This window comes from Mytilus trossulus, chromosome 4 (assembly GCF_036588685.1).
Source record: "Mytilus trossulus isolate FHL-02 chromosome 4, PNRI_Mtr1.1.1.hap1, whole genome shotgun sequence".
NCBI classification, from domain to species: Eukaryota; Metazoa; Mollusca; class Bivalvia; order Mytilida; family Mytilidae; genus Mytilus; species Mytilus trossulus.
The window spans coordinates 79,244,337-79,268,814 of NC_086376.1; the positions used below are offsets into that span (position 1 = coordinate 79,244,337).

Sequence of the window (24,478 nt, forward strand, 5' to 3'; positions counted from 1 at the left end):
TTTTCGATTTTAAAGAATGTAATCTATGTATTACTGGTAAATTATTAAGCCAAGGATTTTGTTACAATAAATTACTTAAAGCCTTAACAAAATTTTTCCATAGATATAAAGATTTGGTTTTGAAGTTTAGTTGTACATGTAGAAAACTTATTTCTAATGGGATAGCACATCCTTATTTTTATGGAAATGTTGTTAACCTTGCCTGAAAATTTGAAAACGATCCTGGTTATCTTATCAATCCTTCAAAAGGTTACCAATTCAATACTGTAATAAGATCATTGAATTCTGATTATCAGTAAATTAAAAGCAAACTAAATATTACTTGTACTGTGAAAGTACATTAATTCATGGGGAACCAATTTCGTGTTTGTTTTGTTGACGACTTTATCCATGAATTGAAGTGTCAAACGAAATAAAACAAGCATTGTCCAAATCAAGACATGGAAAGACCCCTATGTAGGTTTGACTACCAATTTGATCTAGAGAATATATTGAATGTCTGACATCAAATCTGAGAACAGTATGAAAGGAGTCATAGGGCAAATGCACTATTAACTACAATTGCAGGCATTATACCCATTTAATTTTAAAAACTTTTAAAACTGTACAATTTTTGATTTTTTAATTCTCATAAAAAATATTTTTGATAGATGGAAGTCTGATTTCTGGTAATGATACGCTATGACAAAGTATTCATTTTATATCCTGATAATTCTGGTACATATGGGAAGTAGTAAATTTATGCTGGGCTTGCTTTTGATGAGAATTAATTTTACAATTCAAGGTACATTTAGAGTATTTGTTTATGTAACTGTTTTCTTAAGGTGACATGTTTATTGCCTTATTAACACCTTTGGTGGTTGTTATTCTATTGATCACTCTACTTCAGGTTGATTAGAGTAATCACTACAATTTACACGGGTTAAAAATTAAAATGTTTACTTTTCAATTTCCTTCAATCCGAACAATTTATATCTTTGTTTCAATTTACAATCTATTTTTTTTTAGAAGACTAAAATCCACAAATTTAAAAACCCATGAACATGTAAATTTTTGCTCATAACCACAAAAATTAATACCCAGGAATTAAAGTACTTTCACAGTATGTCAAATACATATACACATCCATTGATCTACAACCAGAGTGTCAATACCTGTATCTTAGAATTGCAAAAGGTCATGTATTCTCTGATTTTTTTATGTCATCTTTACACGAAATTCATTGGATGTTGGATGTGTACAAATTGATAATTTAGTCTTTAAGTTTTATGATTTTTATACAACAGTAAAAAAGTTTTTGGGGTTGTATAATGGTATGATGTTGTCTAAAGACACATTTTGTTTCCGCATAATAACTTTAGTTTTGATGAGTGGATCTATGATTTTTTTTAAGAAAGTTAACTACGTTTAATATGGAAAGTAGGTTTGGATACATTTTGGGGGTTATGGTGCCAACAGTTTAGGAATTAAGGGCCAAAAAGAGGCAAAAAACAAGATTTTTTGTAGGTTCCAGACAATAACTTGTGTTTGAGTGTATGGATCTCTCTGACTTTGAACCACAATGTTCCATATCTCAAAGAGAAGTCTGGAGTTTAGTTTCGGGGTAATTGCCCCGAACATTCAGAAATATAAGGGGCAAAAAAAGGCTAAAAACAATTTTTTTTCTAGTTTTCAGACAAAAAATTGTGTTTAAGTCAAAGGATCTCTCTGAAATTGTACTATAAGGCTCCATACTACAAAGGAAATGCTTGGATTGAGTTTGGGGGTCATTGTTCCAAGGAGGGAGTAGTCTGGAAGGGGGAATATTTTCACTTTTTTTTAAGGGGCTCATATTTTTCAAATTTTTGAAAAGTTCCAAGTAGAAAGACAAAACCTTCAATTGGACAGTATTGAGCAATAAATTTGTAAGATCTTATGACATTTATTTTGTGTCAGAAATCTATATTATGTCAAAAATTTGATCACAATCCAAATTCAGACAGTATCAAGCTTTAATATTGTGTCCAAATGTGCCTTAACTGTTCAGGGTTTGACCTACAGTCGTATCAGGCTGCACTCAGCAAATCATTTTATTTTATTACTTGTTAGAGGCTTTGAACTAGTTTCCAGTTAATTGTGAGTACTCTCAGATCTGTACCGAGTGTCTTTTTGTTGTTGGGATGTACAAGTACCACTTGTATTTATATCCATCTGATGAGATAAGCCTTTTTTAACTGAATTTTACATGACCGCAAAATTTAAAAAAAATGTACAAGACCATAGATTAAAAAAAAAAATATGGTCAAATACAGGTATCACGTCGTCATTGTCATTATCAGTGTCTTCCCAAGATGGATGATTTCCAATAACTTAAGTATTAGTAAATAGAAATCAATAATTTTAACACAAGGTTTATAATCACTAAAGGAAGGTTGGGATTGATTTTGGGGGGTTTTGGTCCTAACAGTTTCGGATTTAGGGGCCTAAAAGGGGCACAAATAAGCATTGTTCTTGGTTTTTGCACAATAACTTTAGTAAAAGTAAATAGAAATCAATGAAATTTAAATACACTGTTTATGACCACAAAAGGAAGGTTGGGAATTATGATTTTGGGAGTTTTGGTCCAAGCAGTTTAGGAATTAGGGGCCAAAAAGGTCCAAAATTAAACTTAACCCGTCCGCATTTTTGCGCCTGTCCCAAGTCAGGAGCCTGTGGCCTTTGTTAGTCTTGTATGATTTTTAATTTTAGTTTCTTGTGTATAATTAGGAGTTTAATATGACGTCTATTATCACTGTACTAGTATACATATTTTTTATATGCTGAAGGACACCTAGGGGTGCGGGAATTCTCGCTTCATTGAAAACCCATTGGTGGCCTTTGGCTGTTGTCTGCTCTATGATCGGGTTGTTGTTGCTTTGACCCATTCACCATTTCCTTTCTCAATTTTATTTGTTTGATTTCATCAAAAATTTAATTATTGGGGTTCTTTGTTATGCTGAATCGAACCATGTGTTTAGATTTTGGATATTGGACCATAATAGGTAAATGTTCAATTTAAATTTTTTAAGTTCTTAGACCACATTCATTCAGTGTCAGAAACCTATTCTGTGTCAACTATTTAATCACAATCCAAATTCAGAGCTTTATCAAGCTTGAATGTTGTCTCCATACTTGCCCCAAATGTTCAGGGTTCAACCTCTGCTGTGGTATCAAGCTGCGCTCTGTGGAGCATCTGGTTGTAATTCTTTCTTATGTTGTACTTTTTAATCACTGTCCCAGGTACGGGGAGGGTTGGGGTCCCGCTAACATGTTTTACCCAACCACATTCTGTATGTAGGTGTCTGTCCTAAGTCAGGCGCCTGTAGTTAAGTGGTTGTTTGTTCTTTTTTACATTATAAATATGCATGTATGGTATTAAGAAAGTTGCAGTTGATTAAAAAAGTGTTCATTATTTTTCAGCCAAAAAACCCATAAGAATGTGCTATTTAAGCTTACAGTAAAAATTATATCTGTTTTAAATTTTAAAACAATTTGATTTTCATCAGGTTGATGTAATAGTTAACACAACATCCACAAGTCTTCAGTTGAACCAAGGAGCCGTGTCACAGTCCCTTCTGAAAATGGGTGGTCCAGGAATACAGGCAGAATGCAGCCAGCAATATCCCACTGGCATACAGCCTGGAGAGGTAGCTGAAACTTCAGGGGGCAAGTTAGAGTGTAAAATTATCTGTCATGGTGCCCTGCCTGGCTTTAATGGTGCAACAGCTATGAAGGTAAATAGATAATATATTGTATGTTGTGCAGATATGTGTAGTTATAAATGATATCTTGAAGTAAATGTGTCTGTTCTTTCTTCACCCAATATGTACTACAGAATCTTGCTTCACTGAACTTTATAGGTACAAGCTTTTTGTCGAGCCTTCGACTTTAGTTGAAAAAGTGAGACATAGCGATCCTTCATTCCATCGTTGTCTTCGGTGAAAGCAGGGTCAACAAATATTCACTCTGTGGTTAAAGTTTTTGAAATTTTAATAACTTTCTTAAACTATCCTTGAATTGTACAAGACTTCGACAGAAGCTTGTTTATGTTCGTAAGATAGTATCCAGAAGTAAATTTTGTAAAAAGGAAATTCCATTTTTTCCGTATTTTACTTATGAATATACTTAGTTTTTTTTGCCAGGAAACATTACATTCACTCTGTGGTTAAAGTTTTTAAAATTTTAATAACTTTCTTAAACTATCCTGGAAAGGTACAAAACTTGGCCAGAAGCTTGTTTATGATCAGGAGATAGTATCCAGAAGTAAATTATGTAAAAATAAAATCGTATTTTACTTAAAAATGGACTTAGTTTTTCTTCCATTTAACATTACATACAGTCTGCAGTTAAAGTATTTAAAACATTTTTAAGATTCTTAAACAAGCCTGGATTTTTACCAAACTTGGACAGAAGCTTCTGACAATCAAAAGATAGTACCGAGAGGAATAATTTTAATGATTTTTTTCATCATTTTTGAGGATTGTGTGATTAACAGCAATAGTAGTTGAGACACTGGGTTCCGCAGAACCCTTACAATTTTTTATTGCTTTGTAACAAGGAAAAATCATTTAAAAGGATTTTTTCAATGGTTTTTCCATATTTCAATCTGTTTAAGACTCTTAGTACATCACATGCCAGCTATAAATGAAAAATGGTCTTAAAATATAAAGAATAAAGAGTTAAAGGACCCTATCCCAACCCTTATATAGTGCATTGATATTTCAGCTTGGTTAGCCTTGATTGCAGTCAGTATGAAATCATTTATGGACAGTTTGCAATGCACTTGCTATTATATCCTTCCTGTTGAGATTCATACCAAGGAAAGCCACAAATAGTTATGATTCCACAGGACGTCAAGAAACTAATGCATGGGATTGTTCCTTATTATTGCCAACATTATTTTTTTTACATTTTTTCTAACCCTTAGATTATGGAAACCTTTATGAAGAACTGCCTACAGATTGCCAATGACCATAGATTTGTTTCTGTTGCATTCCCTGCCCTAGGAACTGGAAATCTTGGATATCCTAAAAACCAAGTGGCTAAGAATATGTTTTCCTGTGTTGACCGATTCTCCAGTAGTCATCCTAAATCATCTGTTTGTGATGTTAGATTTGTAGTATACGAAAAAGATTACCCAACTATCAAGGTATGTATTAAGGGCATACGATACAGTTACAGGAGAGGATATGTGGTTGCTAACGTAATTTGTTATTTTCGCGACGTCAACCTGTGACATATCGGGAAAAGATGCATTTTTCGACTGATTTTTATCATTCAAACTGATTTAATTTGAAAACGAGTTCATGGACCCCTATTTTTCAAAACGGCATTTGGTTTCATTTTACAGGGAGATTATGTGACCCAAATTTTATAAAACTGTAAATAGAGGATTTTTTTTAATTGTGATAAACATGCAGTAAAAATTATGTTTTTTCCTCAATTCATGAACATTTGATAAATATGAGTTATTTCTGAATAAAAAATTGCACATTTTTAAAGATATTTATAAAATCCAGAAATTACCGATTATTTAACAAAAAACAATTTGTTTTTATCTTTTATAACAAAAAAGTTATGTCTTTCTTTCGAAAAAGAAATTACGGCCACAAATCTGAATTTCGAGCAAATATACAAAATTTCGACCTCATTTTACTCGAAAAGTAGTTCATGAAGGTATATTTTTTATTACATATTTTATTTAATCAGGTAAAAAATAGGCTATATGCAAATTTTCATGAACTTGTAAATACAGGATCAAAACTGTATCGTATGCCCTTAAGTATCCATAGGTTCTTCATAATTTATGGATACATTTTTATTTTTTTCTGCTGTGAATAGTACAAGGCTAATTATTTAATACACCAGACACACGTTTTGTCTTCATAAGTCTCATTGTCCAGATTAGAATAGTTGTAAAGCCAACCAAGTAGAAAGTTCAAGAGCATTGAGCATTGAATGGAGTGCCAAGAGTTGTTTAAACTTGTGTATGCTTAAGACTGGGAAGAAAACTTAGTAACTGGAATGAAGAAAATGTGTTCAGATATCCAAAGAAAATAACGTTGATTTAAGGCTGCAAATATGTTTGTTTGTTTGTTTTATTGTTAGTTATGAAATCAATCTTTTGATGAATAACTTACAAATTGTATCCATTTCTTAGTTTTTTGTTTTGTTTTAAGGCATTTGAGGAAGAACAAAGAAAAAGACAGAGTGGAGATTACGTCAGTAGAGAGACAAGAAATCTTGGTCCTGGTGATACAACAGATCAAGGTAGATTAAACAGATTGTAAAACTCTTTACCTAAACAATGGACTTGATTCTTATAATTCAAAACTTAATCAAGTTAAACTTTAATAAAAATTACATTTCTTATTCTCAGATTTTTTTGTATGACTCCATTAAAAGTGCTGATAATAACACACAAGATCATTAATGGAGAAGACAATATTTAGCAAAATTATAAATTTTTCATGCTTTGCTTTATATGGGTAGGAATTTTATGAGTCAATATCTTGATAACAAGTGTTATTGAGATTTAGAATGTTGACAGGTGTGATGCCTACCTAAGTTAGAATTAGTATATAGCATGGCATGATAGAATTATTACAATTCTTATAGAAAAGTAGGAACTGTTATACTTTGAAGTGGAACTATAAAACAGGTTTGCAAGATACCCTTTTGGATTTGATGAAATGTCCAATTTGATCTCCAGCATAGTTTCAAATAAACTGTGTATAAATAGTTATAACATTTGTCCTGTATCATTTTAAAGATTTTGGTCAATGTAGTTTACTGAGAATTTGTATTCTCATAAATTTTAAACTTGGTAAACATTTTCATAATTATATGATATTTCTTTATTATTTACCAAATAACAAGTTTGACCCCTTTTCACATGGAAATGTGGTATTTTGTATCCAGTCTATTCCCAGGTTAAAGATTTCTATTAAGGTAGTTGAAAGTTTGGTAAGATCAACTTGACAAGTATGATATTTTTTATTTTTATGCCAAATATTAGTTTTGACCCAGATTTCACTTTACATTAAACAATTCATATATAAATGGTATATAGTTTGTATATAGTTAAAAAATAAAAAACACAAAAATTCACACTATAAATCGAACATAGTTTCTGTTAGCGCTTCACTGCATCTCCTATATATATACACACCTGGATTATTTAACAGAAATTTGTTAGCTTTGAAAGTTTTTAGATAAATAGATAATCTTTTTACAAAAAAAAAATGATACTGATTCTTAGAATTGCTTGTCAACAAATTTTCATTAAGAGAAAAACTTTATAGAAATATAAACACAATTGATTTATTTGGAACCCAATATGGTGTATGCTATTCGTTAAAAGTTCATTCATATCTATTTATAGATCAAGGAGCATCAGGTGGGTGGCAGCAGAGAGCTTTAGCTGACAATAGACAGGCTAGTGTTGACATTGGAGATTTGACCTTGAAAGTTTACCAAGGGGACTTAACTGAGGCCACTGTTGATGTAATTGTAAATGGGACAAACAAAGAACTAGATTTGACGAGAGGTGAATCTTAAAAGTCTTTAAAAATTCATATATATTATGTTGTTTTAATTATTTTCTAACTTCTCAACAAAGTTGATGATGCTAGTAGGAGTACATATTGATATTCATAATTTTGTGTTCTGTCAAATTTATAATTTTGATAAGGTGTATTATTAAGTAATAAATTATTTGAAGCCAAATTTAGGAATTTATTAATTTCCGAACTGTACTACAAAATAAATAAAAAATGATATCAGAAACTGCCTTTTCTGTGTTTACATTAGTAAAAAATAGCTTTGAAAGACAGCTCTGAAATTTATCAAGGTTTATTTAGAATGACATGGAACGTGTGATATAAGAGAATAACCCTTATAGAAAGCATATTAATTGTTGTCCTAGACTTGTGGCCACAAGTTTCTGTGTTTAAGTAGATCAATTTTCCAATAGAAAAAAATTTTCCTACACCCCCAGCAAATCTTTGAAAAAGGCTGTCAACATGTCAAAGCAATCTCGGTATATGTATGTAGCCAAGAAAGTACTAAAAATAAGATTAAATGTAGTGCTAGCATAAAATGGTAAATGATATTTATGTTTCGTTCTTAAAAGACTACTGTCATATCTTACAGGTGGTGTGTCTCAAGCTATTCTCAAGAAAGGAGGAAGAGAATTGTCACAGCTGTTGTCAGTTCCAGCAGCTAGTAAGTTATTGGCTTTGTTATTTGACCATCTGGTTATGTAGAATTTGAACGCAACACTAGTTTCAATTCAGTTGCCTTTGAAAAAATTAAATGCTGATTCCAATATTTAAAAACTATACTTTCTAGTCATTTGTACCCAGATATGATTAAGATCGTATATATATACAACTCGTCTAAACATCAACCTAACAATGTAAGATCTGTTAATTTGCTTTTGCAATTTTTTATACCCCCGCTTGGAAATTTGGTTTCAGGGTTCATCTATGTCAGGCCACGTTTTTTTAATTTGTTGGTTTATGGATTTTCTCCATGAAAAAGTCGGGTCGGTCGGTCGGAAAAAAAAAAGAAAAAAAAGATCTTTCAAGACAGAAAACTGATATGCAAAATAAAAATATATTTCACCTTTCTTATATATGTTTGTCATACTATTTTTTCATCGTTCTTAAATTTTAGTTTGATAATTATTATTGCTCAGCTGTAAACATCACATGACATTGTCTAATAATTTCCCGTAAAAAAAGGGGGGGGGGGGTACACTGACAAAGACGAAATTAAATCGTCAATTCACAAACAAGAAAAACAGATTCACGTCAGTTATTTGACTTAGCTTTTAATCAAAACTTGGTGAAAAATAATAAGCACGAAAACTGATAGAGAAAAAAAAAGTAAAAATGTCGTATGAAAATAAGTTTCAACACACGTGTCAAAAACGTAATAGACTCGTCCATTGGAAAAACGAGAATATCAGGTTAAATAATCTGTTGTCATGCATTCCCGTTTTTTATCCAAATGGACGATATTTTTTTTATTATCTATGAAACAAGAAAATATCAAATGATTTGTTAAAACTCAGTATTTTAACTTGATGTCTTGAACTTCCACCTGTCCTCATTTGGACAAGTCTATTTATATGAGAACATGCATCTTACGGACTGGTGACAAATAAGGGAAACGAACTTATTGTGTAATTGGTTTTAAACACAGGTTTCGTTCCGCAAAATTATTTGCGCAAACAACATTTCAAGGTCATTAATAATTGATTTGTCTATTTTTAGAAACGTAAACTGAAAATTTCATTTTTCACAACAGAAAGTGTCATCACTTCTGTTAGTGATTAATGCATTTTATTTCATAAAAAAGGATATTTTAATTATTTTTCAGGGATAATGCATTTCTTAGGGTCGGCGAGAATAAAAAAAAGCCTGAAAATTAGATTTTATTTTTATTTTGGAAATCGGCAAAATCGGGTCGGCGGATCCGTAAACCAACAAATTAAAAAATCCTGGCCTCAGCTATACTGTGTGATGCGTTTTCAGATTGATCACTTTAAAACTTCCTGTTAACCAAACACTTGTATGATTTTACACATGATAGCCAAGTTGAAAATTTTCGTCACACTTTTCTCAGGAACTACGATACAAGGATTTCTGAAATTTGGTTTCAGTATTTATATAAGTCTGCTATACCGTGTGATGCGTTTTCAGATTCATCACTCGCCAACTTCCTGTTTACCGAACACTTGCATATTTTTACACTATTTATTTTTTCGTCGCATTTTTCTCAGGAACTACAATACAAGGATTTCTGAAATTTGGTTTCAGGGTTTATCTAAGTCAGCTATACCGTGTGATGCATTTTCAGATTGATCACTTGACAACTTCCTGTTTACCGAACACTTGTATGATTTTACAAATGATAGCCAAGTTGAAAATTTTCGTCACACTTTTCTCAGGAACTACAATACAAGGATTTCTGAAATTTGGTTTCAGGATTTGTATAAGTCAGCTATACCGTGTGATGCTTTTTCAGATTCATCACCAGACAACTTCTTGTTTACCGAACACTTGCATATTTTTACACTATTTATATTATCTACTTGCGGCGGGGGTATCATCAGTGAGCAGTAGCTCGCAGTTTCACTTGTTTGTTCTTCTCTCACCGGTATTTGAACTTGTGCTACTGAGATATCACAAGTTGTATATACAGAATGTACACAGCCATATATAACCATCACTGCTGGTGATCCGATGGAAAAATCTGTTGTAGAAACTATAACACGAATTCCCATACGTTTTGGCCATTATTACGGCCTTCTTCATTGGAATAAATAACAACATTGAAACAACAATTACATCTTGGATACATTACGTTATAATGACTTCTATGACGTTCATTCGCCGCGTTTTTTCGCTTTTTTAATTTAAATATATTTAATATCGTTCATACATTGTGTTGAGTCCTTCAGGTTCTAAAGTTTTTATTTTTTTTCATCCAAAAGGCTTCTTTAGTTTTTCTGTAAATTTCTGTTCAAATTTGTCATTGAGTGATTGTTCTGAATGAAATGGTTGGCTACTGGATCTTCTGTTTTTTTTGTGCGTATTTTTGAAAAGTTCAATAGCATTCGTTGATATAGTGTATCACCCGTTTGTCCTACATATATTACTTTTTCACATTTATATATATATATATATTAAGTCTGTTTAACTGATATTACTGCATTCATTTCTGAATATTCAATAAATTATATAATCACCTAACTTATTCTTTGACAGATGCCCAAGTATTTTACAATTTTCCATGGTGCTTGGTTTTGTTTAGCATTATTCAGTTGTTTCAGAAGCAACATATGTATAGTCAGAAATCCATTACTATGAAGTGTAATAATGCTTCTGGTGTGATTATTTTTCAATAATTTAGCTTTTTATTCTATTTTTCAGAGAAAGAAATGAAGCGGGAAGGTGTGGCCACAACAACAGCAGGAAGAAATTTCTCTTGTGACTTTATCATACATATCAATATGGAAGACAGTCATGTGGACTTGAAGGATAAATTTAAAACTGTCCTGGAAAAAGTTGATGAATTGAACAAGAAATCAGTAGCATTGCCAGCTTTAGGTAATGTAATACGAGGCAGGCATTACCTGAAAATGGGGACGAAGTCTGTGTGAATTATTTTTTTGTAACTTAAATAATTGTTAAAAAAAAGAAACGGAAATACCGCAATGTTTCCAATTTTGGTTCTGTTGTTAGGGATTTTAGTTGTGACGTTATTTAAGTTATGAAGTCATATGCAATGTAAACGAAAAAAGGATACCATCAGGTAACGTTTTTTCACATCAAGGAATTATTAAAAATGAAATTGGTATTGCGTTCCTTCCTATTTGATACTAGACTGTTAAATATATATTTTACTCAAAGTTTCATACAAATGAGACCAGGAAAAAGGAAGTACATAGTAGATTTCTGCGCAGATGGGGGAATTTAAAACATGACATCAAAAAATTTAACGATTTTGAGTTCATTAGTAAAATGAAAATTTTGGAATTTTTTTTTTTTTTTTTTTTTTTTTTTTTTTTATTGATTTTTTTATTGTTTTTGGGGACTTCCGTCCCTATATTAATCTGAAGTCACCAAAATATAACATGCAACCACAATTTTAGTAGTGACTAAACTGCATAAAGCATAGTGTTTTACCTGATTAAATGAAATATGTAATAAAAAATATACCTTTATGTGCTACTTTTTGCGTAAAATGAGGTCGAAATTTTGTATATTTGCTCGAAATTCAGATTGGTGGCCGTAATTTCTTTTTCGAAAGAAAGACATAACTTTTTTGTTATAAAAGATAAAAACAAATTGTTTTTTGTTAAATAATCGGTAATTTCTGTATTTTATAAATATCTTTAAAAATTATGCATTTTTTATTCAGAAATGACTCATATTTATCAAATGTTCATGAATTGAGGAAAAAACGTAATTTTTTACTGCATGTTTATCACAATTAAAAAAAATCCTCTATTTACAGTTTTATAAAATTTGGGTCACATAATCTCCCTCCAAAAGGGTAAAAATCAGGCGAAAATGCATCTTTTCACGATATGTCACAGTTTGACGTCGCGAAAATAACAAATTACGTTAGCAACGTCATTACCTTCCCTGTAACTGTATCATATGCCCTTAAGTAATTTGTAATACAAAATGTACCAATATTGCAGATGTGTAAATTTCATAAGTTATATACAAGCACGGCCCTTACCAATTAAGATTTTTAATGCATCGAAAACGCGTAGCGTTTGAGTGCATTAAAAATTTTAATGAGTCAGGCGTGGCTATATATGATTTGTAATATGACCAATGATAATGCTATTTTATACAGATATTAGATATGTTAATTATTAAGGCGTGACCAAAATTACGTTATTCCCGCTAAAATTCTGCACGAGCTCTTGTCTGTCTACATGTCTAGAAGTTTAAAAAATGTCGGAGGCAATGGTTGACTTTTTATGCCACGATGGAGAAAACTTTGTCCTCTCTCAAATCTCAGAAGAGGACGTTGATAATTTAGCACTTTCGCAGTTTTGCGGGGAAATGGAGGACGATATGTCACTATCGCAAATTGCGATGAAAATAGAGAAGGATTATGCGGATGATGCTTTGTGTCAAGGAGGAGACCGCAATGTTGAAAATTTTACCATCCCACTAGAGTTTGAAAGTTTCGTTTCTAAAGAATCTTTTGATGACACAAATTTGGTCACAGGGAGTGATTTTGATATTTTTCAAACTGCCATTTTTGACCTTGGACTAAATTTCGAAGAAATGCAGGCTCCAAGTGACCGTTTTACTACGATTGTCACTTATGAAGAAATTTCAAATCTAGTCAATGAAAAAATGAACGCTAACACAAAAAAGAACATGAAATGGGCAGTGGGTGTATTTAACCAATGGAGATCTTTCCGGGCTCAGAACGGGGATCATATTATTGAGCTACATATGATGAACGCGGAATGTATGAACTATTGGCTAGAAAGGTTTGTTATGGAGACCAGGAAACAAAATGGAGACGAGTATCCGCCTAAATCTTTATACTACATTGTGTGTGGTCTCCTTAGACATTGTAGGGACATGAATGTCCACGACAAAAACTTTCTGGATCAGAAAGATGGCAGATTTGCTCATTTTAGACGCGTTTTGGACGCTAAAATGAAAGACTCATTATCGAAAGGACTAGGCACTAATGTTCGCAGGGTAGACCCTGTATCCGATGATGACGAAGAAAAGTTGTGGGCTAATGGTGTGTTCGGTACGACAAATTCAACTTCTTTGCAATATACTGTATTTTTTCACAACTGCAAACTTTTTGGACTTAGGGGACAGGACAAGCACAGAAATCTGGACCATTCTCAGTTCGAAACTGGACAAGATGCTACTGGAAGATTTATAAGATTCATGGGTCGAAACAAGAAGACGTTCAAAGGTGGTTTAGGCAATTTACGGCTGGATAACAAAGATATCAAACACTATGCAAGCGGTAAGTGTATACGTATTTAAATTATTCAAAAAAACATGTTTTTAAAACTGCAATTAGCATATCACGTTTTATATATTTTTGAAACAAATAGAATGACAAAGCCGTGACAAATTTGTTTCAGGCAAATTTGTTTCAGGCTAAATCGTATAAACTTGTAGAAATCTGAAGACTCCCATATTAAAAGCATGTGGTTGTCTTTTATTTTTACTTTGTCTGTCCGTCTGTTTGTTTGTTTGCCCGTCCCTCAAAAGCTAGTTATTGTGGGCACTTCATCTCAAGAACCTCTCGAGCAAGACACGGGGTTGCTGACTGGCCTATATCATTTTCTGAATCTTCAGCTGTTTCCCATAGAATATTTAAAATTTTGCCGGTTGGACCCTTTTTAACTATAAATCAGTTGAGTTTTCTAGTTTTTATATTTATTTTAAACTTGTTAATTAATACCACTTGTTATTTCTTTCTGTTTCTATACATGCAACATAAGTTTAGCGGAGGAAAATACATTTTAAATCATAATTCTTCTTTGTAGGACCAAGATGCATAGTTGTCTTCTATGAAATATACTTGAAGGCAATTGGATCTGGCTTATTTTATCGCAAACCACTTATTTCTGATGTCCAAGATCAGCATCGCTATGGAAAGTCCGTGTTAGGAGTGAACAAGTTGAATGGTTTAATGCGTGAAATGTGTGAAAAGGGGGGTTTGGTTGGCAACTTTACCAACCACTCGGGAAAAAGAACATGTACGAAAGGCGTTCGAACATACAAGACCACTAACAGTAATATCCAAAAGCGAGTGTCGGTTGTCTTGAACCCCCCGTCCGATCGTGATATGAATGACAGTTTACAGGAATCCGTACAAACCAAAACTGCTGTGGCCGAACCGTTTGAAAGGAATTTGAACAAGAAACAGTGTCTGGGTGATATCACAAATACATGCCGTTTGAATGATTCTGGTGCCGTTACATTCTCAAATTGTAACTTTAATTTTCATTAAATTAATATGTTGCCGAGTTATAAACTGACTGACTTTAAATTTGTTTCATTTAATGTAAAGCATAACGGTGGGCTTTTATATTTTTTTACTTGTCAATGAATGTATAAATTACAGTAGTACATGTAGTAATTAAAATTTCATTTTATTAAGTTTTTGCTATTTTCATAGATATTCCCTGTGAGGTTCTACACAAGAGTTTTATTTTAGTGCGAATCTTAGGAAAAAAACACACACTATCCTCTATTTTCAAGTAAAAGAAGTTTACAATTCCAAGGGAAATCCTGTAACAAAATCAACATTGGGAACAGAAAAAAACAAGGGACAAATAAAAAAATCAAACTTAAAAAATACACACAAAAAGAAGTTATAAATAATTTGTTTTTGTAAAAAAGAGGTGGAGCCTTACTGTGCACTTTCAGTGAAGTTAATGCACTGCTTTTTGGCTCCTCCCACCAATGGTTTTCTAATGGGAGACTGTTGAATAATCCTACGACAGTGCTATAACGTTCAAATCGGGAAGTTAATGCACTCTTTTCCAAAACATCAGATTTTAAAGCACACAAAAGATCAAAGAAATTAGTAAAAATCGTATTACAATGCATAATTAATTCACTTACTCAGTGCTTCTTCAAATGTTTTGGCCGATTTGATTTGATGGACATGGGATGTTATTACTGGTATATATGTATTATTATTATACCTCACATGCATGATTAATACGATCTTTTGGTATGTATAGTGAACATCCTTCTAATTATGGTCCAAGAAACAAGAGAAAACAAAAGTTTATTGGTTGTATTATACTCCTAGACATTTCGGAAAAGTTACAGCTCCAAAATCGGCAAACAGGAAGTTTATCAGTAAACAAGGAGTTTTTTGAATGGACACCAATTCCGTATGGAATACATAATTAATTTGAAATTGCAAATATTCTAACAAATAAATAAGAATTTTATAAGATTGAAATAAATATTCATTAAAGTGTTTTTCCTTTAAACCAAATTTAATAAATTATTTGAGTATCAAGGACAAGATTTAATATTCAAATTTTATTAATGTTCTGATTCAAACAATAAAACAATTATGAAGCAGTCTAATAATTATAATTAATGTCATTAGTGCTGTTATAAATAGTTAAAATCTCATTATTTTTATTTTTTGTTTGATGAGGTATACTATATCTGCACATTGTCGGAAAATTGACAATTTTGAGTATTCACCTTTCAACTGGCCATAACTGTATATTGTTGTCCTTTCTCTTATATTTAAGAAATGATTCTTTAATGTCATACCCACGCTCATTTAATAATTGGTAGGCATGATTGTTGTCAAATGTTTTTTAACAGCTATTGCTTCTTTTGCATGTTTACAAGCATGGTCATCAGTGTCACTTACTAGACACAATCTTCTTTTATTCAAAATAATTGATGGTTGATAGCCCTATAAAGCATGACTTCCATTTTTTTAAACAGATAAGACGTTCAATAGAACTGGTAATTTGAAAATTTTGGGAGGGAAGAACTAGTTGCTCAACTTTGGTTAATAAATGTACAGTAATGGGTTAATGCACTCAAGTTCATTCAGTTCACTGAAAACAGTAGCCTCTACCACCATAGCCAGAAGTAGTTCAACTAATTGACTACCTGGGTAATTGCTTTTAAATTAGATTGAATCCAATGAAGGGTGGACATTATGTTGAAGGAATATATACTGCAGTTTGAAATACTTTATAAGTAGAGCTTGTGCATGAGGTAAAGATTTTTGATTTTTTAAATGTCTTGGGGTTCAGTGTTTTCTAAATAATTTGTTTTTGATGATTTATAGGAGCAGGAATAAGCTATGCCATAGACAAGGTTGCAGAGAGTCTGTTTGAAGCTTTGATCAGTTTTCAGAAGAAGAACACAGATGTTTCTGAAGTTCATGTAGTAATTTATGAGAAGGAGAAAGTATCTCAATTCCTAGCAGCAATGCAGAACTGCATACAGACGCAGAGTAACCAATCCCAAGGACTTTTCAGCAGATTTAAAGGAATGCTTGGATATGGTAATGTCAAATCTCTGTTATGTAGTTTTAAAATTTTAAAACCCATTTTAGTAAAAAAAAAAAGTATGAACTTGCTGAACCTCTCACTTGTACGATAGCTGTTTATACTTCATAACAAAATTGTGTGAGCAACTGAAACAGACATAATACATGTAGATTAATGTGATATGAATTGTTATCCAAAAGCCAAAACATTTTTAAAAAGGAGTAGGTTCAGTAAGACCCCTTTTTGGCCTCAAAATATAGCAGTTTTACAAAATTGTTCAAATGTAAACTGTAAGTTATTTTTTGGAAAGTATAATGCCTCTGCTACATAAATATGGGCTGTTTTTGGCATTACAATGCACATATATCGGGTACCTGCAATCATTAATTCATGCTAAATTACTGAAATCTTCACAATTTCAGCAATTTAGTTAAATTTTAGACAGTTTCCATCTTAAACAGAAGTGGCCGCATTCGTGCTCATTCTTGATTTTGAAATGAAAGTTGTATTTGATGATAATACATAACATATATAAAGGTCGAGGATGAACACGGATGCGGCCACTTTCATTTTTGACAAAAACCATCTGAAAAGTGACAGCTTTTGGCATATTTGACAGATTTCTCATATTAAAGCTAGAATCAGAGCGTTTTTAATGAGTGAATCAGTTAAAATCTGTCACAAAAAATAATTGAATCAATTAAAATGGGTATTTGAATGTTTAAATAGTGTTCAAAATCATTTGTCAGATAATCTTGAAATTTGAGGCCAAAACCGGCCCTTACTGGACCTACTCCTTTGTCAGACATGCAATATGTACAACTGACTGAAAAGATCTAAAAATTATAAAAAATCTAACAAAGATGCACAAAAAAACCTGTTGCTGTGGGTGGTAGAAAATTTGACAAAGAGGGGAACTTACTAGTTTTGTAGTTGATTGCATAAATATTGTATATTGACAAAGATGCTGATAAAAAAAGTTAATAGTAGATAGAACCTACTGTATATGATAAGATAAGATAAGAATTTTATTAATCTAATCAAGAACCCATAAAGGGCATCATTTTACAACACAATATGATTGGAAGAAGCAAAACAGAAAACTAATATATACTATAACGTTATGAACAGTATATGGTATAAATATTCTCAATAAAGTTTGAATTTAGTAAAGTATAAATACAATGTAAACAAAATGGAAACAACACTGTTAAAACCACCTGTGTCAGAATTGCACCTCACGACCTACCTGAACCAGGTTACAATAGATATAAGAAGATGTGTAATGAGTGCCAATGAGACAACTCTCCATCCAAGCCACAATGTAAACTACTGATCAAATATTCTCCTTCAGAATTTCACTGAGAGTTTTGTCGATTTTCTATTTTTATATATAGAGATTTACCAAAGGTTACAGTGCTTCATGTCTTCTTCTAATATGGAATATAAGGAATACAGCCTTCAGCAATAAGAACTCAAAACTCAGTTTTGTTATCCTCATATTTATCTAAGAAAAAAGCCTGAAGGTTTCTAGTTTGCTTATTTTAAAGTACCTAAATAATTTAAGGGCTTATTTAAAAAAATTGGAGGCTTGGAAATTACTTGATATTTTTTCTTTGGGTTCCTTGGGTAATAGGGGTGGAAGAAAGAACAACTATAATGAATGAAAATAAAAACAAATTGATGAAAGGGGAGAGGATAAAAAGAATGTTGTCAAACCCCCTTACATTTTCCCTGAAATAGCCCATATCAAATCTAAACCCAGGAAAAACACACAGCTTTGTATTTTAGGAGAGAAGAAAGCAGTATCTACAAAGCAATGGACAGTCAGTAAGATGCCAAGCTCTGTTCTTAATCTTGTTGTGTATGCCAAGAAACAGGATGATGCAGATTCAGCGCTACGATCATTAGAAGAGAGCTTGATCAATGATTATAAAGAAAAACTTATTGAGGATACTGTAGTTAAAGATCTAACTAAAGAACAAGTGAGGATTATTAATTAAGAACCTGGCTTAGTTAAAGGTTGAATCATTAATATTAATTGAATACCAATTTCCATGGATTTTGTGGGTACAAGGGAACCAAAAATTTGAATGTTTAACTCATTGAGTAGGTCGGGTAAGTGCTGATTCTGGCCTCAAAATTCAGGTTCATCTGATGAAAGTTTTTTGACACTTTTTAATCACTTAAGTGTCTACTTCAGTCGAATCAATTACTTCATCAGAAAGATTTAAAAGGATTTAGTCATCAAAGATCAAAATCAAGCCTTTTTATGAAAATCGTTATCAAATATGCCATAATATGTCACTTTCTGATGTTTTTTTTGTCAAAAATGAAAGTGGCCACATTCTGAAACTTTATATATGCTATGTACTATCATCAAATACAACTTGCATTTAAATATTCAGAATGAACACATATGTGACCACTTCCATTTCAGACAGAAACCATCTGAAAATTAACAAAAATGCTAAAATTGTAATGATTTCAGTAATTTAGCATGACTTAATAATGCTAGTACCTCCGCCAGGTGCATTGTATTGTAAAATCATCACATATTTAAAGAAAGTATTCTGGCTTAAAGTTTACATTTTAACAATTTTGTAAAACTGCTACATTTTGGGGCAAAAACTGAATTCACAGTCAAAGAATTGATGAAAAATGCAGTATGATAAGCCCACAAAGGGCCTGCCAACCCCTTTTACATTTAATTTTGAAACTGCCCTCACTGTCATTGTGTGGTACATTATTTGTTCTCCAACTGTCTATATCATTTTGCCCAGCTTTTGATAAAATTGCATATCAAGGTCTTTGTGAAGTCAAATAAGTTGACCCAGCCTTAATGACCTTGACCTGAACACATACATTACCAACATAAACTCAAAAAGTCATCTTTCAGTTTCTGGTGAAACACAGAAAACACTAGTTTCTATCATGCAAAGTACGCTAACATAACCGGATAAATAAGTTATCTAATAGTCTGTTTATTTATATTGTAAAATATCAGCTGCTCGAAACAATATGGTACCTTTTTGTACTCGTTCAATATGCTCTTTCGACAAATAGTGTTGGTCACAGCTGATATTTTACACTATCAATGTGCAGACAACATGATAATTGGTACATATTGGACTTAATTGGATATTTACTGTTTTCTTTTATGGGAAGCTAAAATTATGAAGTTAGAAGAAAGGCAGACAATATGATAATTGGTACATATTGGACTTAATTGGATATTTAATGTTTTCTTTTTTATAGGAAGCTAAAATTATGAAGTTAGAAGAAACATGTGAAGTAGAGATAGAATTTAACAGGAGAATAGGTCGTATCAAAGTCAGAGGTTTGATTGAAAATCTCTCTGAGGCTATGGATGATGTCCACAAAATTCTACGAGACTTTGACAGACAAAGACAGAAACAACAACATGCCAAGTTAGTAGCAGACATGGTGCAGTGGTATTTTATTTCTGTAGAAGATACTGGACAAAAACTGGAAGAGTATCCAGCAGAAGTTAATCTTCTTTTAGAACAAGCATTAAAAAATAATGAACCAAAGGCATTCTTCCTTGATAACAGTGGAAATAAATATATTGTGGATTTTACTGATTATGAGGAATATCCTGAGGATGATCCATCTGATACTGTGGCTGTCCTCAGAAAGTCTAAAATGACAGGTAAACATGGGTACCAGTTTAAACATGAGTATATATGGGTATAGATGCATATTTTATTATTATGTCCCATCTGTAGGAGTGAGGTCTCAGGACCATATTGCAATTACTCTTTACATCCTATTTTCCTCTTGTAGTTCACAATAATATGGATTTGTATTTTGTATACTTAAATTTTCAATATTTCAAATAAAAAAAACAATTGTTTTTGTCACACTTTTCGACTTTTCTAAAAAAAAGGAATTCAGCAGCTTGAAAGTGACAATTTATCAGGTGGGAAGGCTTTTTTTTTTTTTTATCTAAGTCACCTACAAAGTTGCCAAGGGTATAATGTTTTTGCCCTGCCCATCGATGTGTCTGTCAATCCGGTTGTCCGTCAATCCATCTGTCAGTCCATTTGTCCTGTTTCTTGTCATGGCAACTCCTCTCAAACCACATAACAGAATTCCACGAAACTTTTTCAGATAATAAGGACATACTATGTAGTTGTGCATATTGACAGGAAGTTACGATTTAATTTTTTTCTAGGAGTTATGCTTTTTGAACTTATTTGCTTCAATATACGGTACTACTGCAACAGTTTGTCATCTCAACTCCTCTGAAACAATACAACAGAATTTCATTAAATTTTGTAGATAGCAAGAACATACTTTGTTGATGTGCATATTGACAGGAAATCATGATTCAATTGTTTTTCTTATACAATTTTTTTTTCTTACACTTATTTTATTTCTCCAATGACAATGTAGGGACGTGGGATATTTGAGCGCGCTTACTAAGGTTCTTTAATTGTGAATGAACAAAGTGATCTTTCAAAGACCTTGGAGTAAATTTAAAAGAATCTAGTGAACTATGAAAATATTTTAAAATGAACATTAGATAAAACAAAATCAAGTCATGAGATTAAAGCAGAATAACAATAAGTATTGTGTATAATAAGTTTTTCTTATACAATTTTTTTTTCTTACACTTATTTTATTTCTCCAATGACAATGTAGGGACGTGGGATATTTGAGCGCGCTTACTAAGGTTCTTTAATTGTGAATGAACAAAGTGATCTTTCAAAGACCTTGGAGTAAATTTAAAAGAATCTAGTGAACTATGAAAATATTTTAAAATGAACATTAGATAAAACAAAATCAAGTCATGAGATTAAAGCAGAATAACAATAAGTATTGTGTATAATAAGTTTTATGTATGTTTGCAGATTCTGCTTTTGATATGCCATCTAACTGGGCAGCCATGGATCAAAATGAGAATATAAAGATTGTTACATTACAACCAGCTGATAAAGAATATCAAGATGTTGTTAAAGATTTCCAGACGAATATGGCAGGAAACTATAACAGCATTGTTAAGGTAATACAGTTAGGATACTATGTTTTTACAAATTATCTTCAAATTGTGAAAATGAAAGCTATTTTAGAGATGATGCATTGTCACTTTTTCTTTTTTAATCAATACATTTATCTGCAATTCAGCATTAAAATTGTTATAGAGCGGTTGTATTTTTGATTTTCCTTTTCAAAGTAACAAGCTTTTTAAAAGGCTGTTATAAATTAAAAGTTTAAGAATTAAGGAACTTAAAAATAGATAAAGGTGACAGGTACATGATTTCATATAAAGTCAAGTAAACATTTGTTGGGGAAAAAAATGGTTATGTAATCTAGCTGTAAGGAAATTAAAAAAAGACAAGAGGCTGTCACAACGACAGCAAACCGGATTTATTAACATTTATTTGTGTCCTGGCAATATCACAAGAACCATTACTGATGAATGGTGAAAGTGAAAATCATCAATATCAAATTTGACCTCCATTTTGTCATCAGTATCAACATATTAAAATTTGAAAAGCTTAGATTAAATGGTTCATGAGTGAATGTAAAAACGTGAACGGATACACCATTTTTCAGTCTTTCAAGAACCATTATTCCTGAACGGTAAAGTCAAAATCGTCATTATTGAACTTGACCTCCATTTTGTCATCAGTAACATCATATTAAAATTTGGGAAGCTTTGGAAGAATAGTTCATCCGTAAATGCATGGACACGACTGGAAACTTCATTTTTCAATCTTTCAAGAACCATAACTCCTGAACGGTAAAAGTTAAAATTGCCATTATTGAACTTGACCTTCTTTCAGTTGTCAGTAACAACATAATAAAATTTTAAAAGCTTTGGTTTAACGGTTCATGAGTAAATGTATGGACAACATTTGATTGCCGCCCGCTGTACATCCCCAAATCAAAAACCGACATTTTTGTCACAAAAGTCCGGTTAAAAAGTAGGAGTTTTAGCAAGAAAAAATCTAATTGGACCTAAATAGGTCAAACTAGAGGAGTCCAAATATCTTACAAAAAGGTTAATAACATTGAATAGCAAGCATCCTTAAAACTATAGTCTGATTGGTGGTCAAGGGTGATTTTTAAAAGTTTTAAAAATAACAAACTAAAATATGATATTTTGTTGAAGAGCAGATTGAATATTTTCAGAGGTTGATGACTAATTATACAAGATAACACAAAATAAATTTGATTTTGTTATGCAGAAAAAAGATCAACAAGTGGAGTGCTTTAAGTAAAAATTTGTTATTCAAATTGACCTACTCTATTGTTATTACTCATTAGAAAGGTATTTTAGTTGACCCATTGCATGTATTCTTTTCTATAGAATCCGTAATTTTGATTTACCTTAATATGGAGATAAATTTAAGATTTTATTTTATCTATTTAGATGGAGAAAATACAGAACAGAACTTTACAGCAACAATATGCAGCTAAGAAAAAATCCATGGATTCTACAAATGCTAAAGGGCATAATAACGAACTAAAACTTTGGCATGGTACAGCCATGGAGGCAGTTGATAGCATTAATACATATGGATTCAACAGAAGTTATTGTGGAAAGAATGGTAATTAAAAACATTAAAAGAAAATTAACATCTTTTAATTGAATTTTTCATATTTCTTTTTTGTGATTTTTCTCTCTTTAATTTATTCTTTTTTGGTGATTTTTCTCTATCTTTAAGTTATTCTTTTTTTGTGATTTTTCTCTCTTTAATATATTGATGATTTATTCAACTAATTTTCTATGTAATTTTTTGTATTAATATCTGCAGTGAACATTCTTGTATATATTCACCACTCATTACCTTGTTTGATTTATTTTCATATAATCAAGAAATATATACATATATCAAATCTACATACAATTGGTTAATAACTAAATGTAAAAGAATTTATCACTTTTTTCAGCTGTGGCATATGGTAATGGTGTATACTTCGCTGTCAATCCAACTTATTCTGCTCAAGCCCAGTATGCTCGTCCTGATCCTAATGGTAACAAGAGGATGTATATGTGCAAAGTTCTTGTAGGAGAATACACAAAAGGACAGGGTGGCATGAAAGTACCACCACCTAAACCAGGAGCTGCTGGTGGCCATATTTTATATGACAGTGTCGTTGACAATCCTCAGAGTCCTGGTATCGTCGTTATTTTCCATGACACACAGGCTTATCCTGAATATCTCATTGTGTTCAAATGATACAGCATTACTATGTGTAAGCCAAATTCAATAAATTTTATTGGAATTCAAAAGCAAAATATCAATGCTTTTTCAAGTTTGATGAATTCTATTTGTATGAAGTTTTGACAATTTGATAATTTCATTAAAAAGGTATTAGAAATTTCATTGTTGTATCAAGTTGTATCACAAGTTGGTAAAACTTGACAAAAGATAAATTTTCCCTCTACAGTATGAAATTGTCATTATATTTAATAATTTCTGATTTTCTCTTGATTTTTATGCTTTGATTTTTTAGACAATAGCCATGATTGTAATATGTAATGAAGACTGTTGTATTTTCATTATTTAGGTTCCATGAAATTTCTTTGCAAAAATCATTTGTTTAAGTAACTTTAATGTGCTTTATCTAGGTCCCATGTTATTTCTGTGAACGACCATATTGTTGTATAGGAAACATTAATGTGCCATTGTTTGAAATAAATTATTATAAAAAAATATGTTGATCTTAACACCAACTTTAAACTGAGTAACCAACCCATCCCATTTGCCCCACTCCAGCATAAGTCGATTGCACCAAACATATATTATATCCCATATTACCATCCAGACATATGAAGGGCTTGCCAAGCTGAGCTGTATAAACAACAGGGAGTCAATCTAGCAATCCATGGTAAATAAACACTTTCTAAATATTTTTATACAACTG

At 31.8% G+C, this 24,478-nt stretch overlaps 1 protein-coding gene across 1 annotated transcript in view; it reads left to right on the forward strand.

The window, feature by feature from the left end:
• LOC134716060 (protein mono-ADP-ribosyltransferase PARP14-like) overlaps nt 1–24,274 on the forward strand; it is a 45,155-nt gene extending 20,881 nt beyond the window's left edge. The window contains exons 11-22 of the mRNA XM_063578785.1: nt 3,525–3,752; nt 4,946–5,167; nt 6,198–6,288; nt 7,403–7,567; nt 8,173–8,244; nt 10,962–11,138; nt 16,372–16,590; nt 18,368–18,561; nt 19,835–20,249; nt 21,454–21,605; nt 22,980–23,157; nt 23,501–24,274. Coding sequence (XP_063434855.1) covers nt 3,525–3,752; nt 4,946–5,167; nt 6,198–6,288; nt 7,403–7,567; nt 8,173–8,244; nt 10,962–11,138; nt 16,372–16,590; nt 18,368–18,561; nt 19,835–20,249; nt 21,454–21,605; nt 22,980–23,157; nt 23,501–23,790 — 2,403 coding nt within the window. The 3' untranslated portion in view covers nt 23,791–24,274. The remainder of the gene's footprint in view (nt 1–3,524; nt 3,753–4,945; nt 5,168–6,197; nt 6,289–7,402; nt 7,568–8,172; nt 8,245–10,961; nt 11,139–16,371; nt 16,591–18,367; nt 18,562–19,834; nt 20,250–21,453; nt 21,606–22,979; nt 23,158–23,500) is intronic.
• The last annotated feature ends 204 nt before the right edge of the window (nt 24,275–24,478 follow it).